This window comes from Phalaenopsis equestris, unplaced genomic scaffold, assembly GCF_001263595.1.
Source record: "Phalaenopsis equestris unplaced genomic scaffold, ASM126359v1 Scaffold234742, whole genome shotgun sequence".
NCBI lineage: Eukaryota > Viridiplantae > Streptophyta > Magnoliopsida > Asparagales > Orchidaceae > Phalaenopsis > Phalaenopsis equestris.
Genome location: NW_018252645.1, coordinates 1 through 3,801, shown reverse-complemented (window position 1 = coordinate 3,801; position 3,801 = coordinate 1). Strand labels below are relative to the sequence as shown.

At 38.5% G+C, this 3,801-nt stretch overlaps 1 protein-coding gene across 2 annotated transcripts in view; it reads right to left on the bottom strand.

Moving 5' to 3' along the window:
* LOC110039009 overlaps window positions 1-2,624 on the bottom strand; it is an 8,310-nt gene extending 5,686 nt beyond the window's left edge. For both annotated transcript variants that reach the window (XM_020743948.1, XM_020743947.1), the window contains exons 1-2: window positions 2,444-2,624; window positions 2,172-2,266 (exon numbers count right to left, since the gene is read on the bottom strand). In XM_020743948.1, the coding sequence (XP_020599607.1) occupies window positions 2,172-2,266; window positions 2,444-2,500 (152 nt within the window). In that variant the 5' untranslated portion in view covers window positions 2,501-2,624. The remainder of the gene's footprint in view (window positions 1-2,171; window positions 2,267-2,443) is intronic.
* Window positions 2,625-3,801: the final 1,177 nt, after the last annotated feature.

Below are 3,801 nucleotides of genomic sequence, written 5' to 3'. Positions count from 1 at the left end.
CCCCGCCACAACGCTCCGCTGCGCCCCTCCGTCGCAGCACTTCACCCGTCGCGACACCCTGCTGCGATGCTCAGCCGCAATGCATCACTACAACGCTCTGTCGTAACGCGTCACCACGACGTTTTGCCACGACGCATCCCTCAGATGCACCGCCTCAGCGCGTCACTTCGTCGCAACGCGATGCCTTACCATGATGCCTCGCCGCGCCGCATTGTCGCAACACCCCACCCTGATGCACCGTCGTGACACATCGCTACAACGCACCCTCTTAACCCCCCCCCCCCCCCACCCCCCCCCCCCCCCTCCCAACTCCTTTAGGCTTATTCACAGGCTCAAAAAAGATATTGGCTATTAAATGCACATTAATATATATATTCAAAAAGATGTGTAAGCATTAAATGCACATTAAAAAAAAATTTCATATCCCGAAAAAATGATAAAGGCTTTTCATACTTAAAAAAAAAAAGAAGAAGAAAGTGGATAAAGAAAGTCTTTTCATAGTCCCATAAATAAAAATGAATTAATAAATAATTTTTTTGACTTAACAGGATTCGGGACAATTAGCTTAAGACAACAAGAACCTTCAATGAAGACTTGGATTATTCTTATCAAAAGATAATAAACTATATACATATATTTAAATGTATGTCTCATAAGAATAAAAAAGGTTTAGATATCAATATTTTCGGTCGACGAAATTGGGCTCGCCCGAAAATAGGGGGGAAACTGATGTCACATATATATGATAACCAACAAATTTTTATTATCCGACACGAATCTCGAAGCATGACACGGATCTCGAGATAATATTTTAAGTGAGTGATGTTCAAACCTTTATAAAAACTCATCCAGAGCTCTCATTTCAACAAACTTACAGTCAAACTGACCAGTTCGATGAGACGGAACTAATGATATCAGTCATTCCAATCTGAGTCAAATCAAGCCGGGATAAATTCATTAAATCATTCTTGGAAGATTTTCATACACATTTGAAAAGTCAAACGATTGTTGAATCTGACAAGTTTATAGTCGAATCGAACGTCTCGACAAGACGAATCCAACGAGCCTAAGATTGTGCAATTTTGACATCGTTAAGGCAATCCAATGTGCATTAAACATCATTTGATCAGATGAAGTTCTCCGGATCATCCAATAAAAATGATTCATATTCATGCAATAATGACACCCAGGACACTCTAAATAGAGTCTCACCTCTCACATGAAGGGAGAGACTGGAAGCTTCAGAGAGAACTGGAAGCTCTGAGAAGGACCTGAAGTACAGCACCATCCCGACCGTCATCGACCACCGTCGATTATCATCGAACACCGCCGGCCGTCGTCGACACCCATCGATCATCGTCAGCCACTGTCGATCATTACCGTCGATCACCACCAATCATAGTCGATCACCACAAACTAGGCGTTGTCAGTCATTGCGTGGGACAAGAACTCATCACTACGGTCCATGTGCTAACAACGACAAACGTGGTTCACAGGTCCACAGCTCATGCAGCTCCCGCCTCCAGCCTTTGCAGCTTACGGATGTTATTCATACTCGCCCCTACAGCCTACCTAGTTCACAGCTCGTACAGCTCTGGCCCTTGGCGGCCTACGAACATCATTCATACTCACCACTACGGTTTATGTGGTCCACAACACCCGTAACTGCTTACTACGGTAGCTTTGATCAATCAATATTTTTGAAGCAACCATCTACAACACTCACAATGAATTACTACCTCCACAATAATGAACAATGATCCTTGCAACCTGCTGTCACCAAGAACTGCAGCCAGATTATAGTGATACAACTTTGCAATTCTATCTTCCCTAATTTAGGAGAAGAATGGATCTGTGTATTTATCATGCATAGTGAATTATTTCAACTGAGTTATGTCTCGTGATTTTAAGGGTTTTCCACGTTAAAAGTCAATGTGTCTCCTCCTGCATACTTCTTTTCTATTTTTTGTGTGTGTTTATTTTTTGTGCAACGCTAAAACGATAATTCATTACTCTACCGCCGTGAATTTTATGGCACGTGTCAAGTTTTAACTCTCTCCATCCCTATTTACAATTTACAATCGGACACTGAAAGAATTTTCAAGACGCAACAATGGACATATCATTAATCGTACACGTTACAGCAGAGCATCAGCAAGTAGGCTCAAAACCTCTTTCCATATTTGGGAGGTGAGGCAAAAGAGTACCCCCTCCGAGCTCGATAGCTCGAGTTCTCCAAAATGTCCCACCGCCGCCGACTCAAACCCTACAAAAACAACGTCGAAATTAATCCAATAAGCTACGGTGAAGAGAGACAACGTCGAAATTAATCTAATAAGCTACCGTGAAGAGAGAGAAGTGTGTCAATGATGAGAAAATCAAGGCAAGCCCTAACGTAAACCCTAAGAGAAAGAAAGCAGAAAGAAGAAACAGATTCGTTTACCGCTGAACGATAAAGGAAGCAGAAGCCGACTAAAGAAGCTCCAGTGGTAGTCGCCATTAGTCCACTTTGGCTCTTGCTGCTCCGTAGGCGCCAGCCAAGAAGAAGCGATCAGGAGCTAAGAGGGCAACCAGGAGAAAATATTACATGGACTCCTAGATGGTTTGAGCGGAGTCAATTGTGAGTTGAGTTTCACCGTAATATTGTAAATGATGGGATGTCTTATCATTGTATTCCAAATGTATCAAGAGTCATCATATAATAATTTTCCGGCAATCAGAGGCCCACCCTGCACTTCTCAAATTCAATTTTTTAGATATATTCCCTCCTCAAATATCAATTTTGTATAAATATCACTTTCTTTATAAAGAAATTTTCCCCCACCGCACAAAATTTTTTTTTAAAAAAAGGCAAAAAAAAAAAACATCTCGCCGGTATATCACGCCCGTCATCCGTATATAGTTCGTGTACGGATGACGTACGCAAAATTTTCTCAAAAACAATGCTAGTTTTGCGTACTATCACAAATATCATTAGAATACTTTCATGTGTAATTTTGGTGGTATTGCGCTACAATACCATCAAAATACTATTGATACTCGTCTAATTCACCCAGAGGAGATTTATGACATATCATCCAAATACTCTGTATTTACATATCTAAGATGTTAATTTTTTTACCTTCTACCCTCGTGAAATACACACTTATATGCATAGATATGGTGACATATATTAATAATTGAAGTTTAGGTGTAATGTTTATGGAATTCATGAAAAACAAACAATAAAACATTGATAATGTAGTATAAGAAGATTTAACTACTTACCACTCAATTAATATATATTTACATGTTTAATACATAAACTTCTAGTTTTACATATATCACATTTTTTTATGTAAGAAAATATGTATTTCACATTTTAAAAGTTAAAATAGTAATTTTTGTAGCATGTATGTAAATGCTTCTATATTATAGATATATGATTTTACTTTGCATTGTATTTTAGGGGCATTTAAATACATTCCACCCAATTCTTATCTATTTATATATAAAGCACCTAAGGCTTATTTTTCCACATTTGTACCCGCTAAATATTTCATATCATATAAAAATATTACTATATTAACTCCTACAATGTAAAGGACACTTTTGCATGCATAAAAAAGGTGGTATGAATGTAAAAAATTGAAGCTTAGATGCTGGATATGTAAATACAAAAGAATTGAGTGGTTAAAAATATGTGTTAATATACAATGTATTAGGAAAAGCATTACATCAGTACTCCTAATGTATAGCTACGTTGAGATTGGAATATTCCGTTGTATTACGGGAATATTTCATCTGCGTTATTTGTAAAAA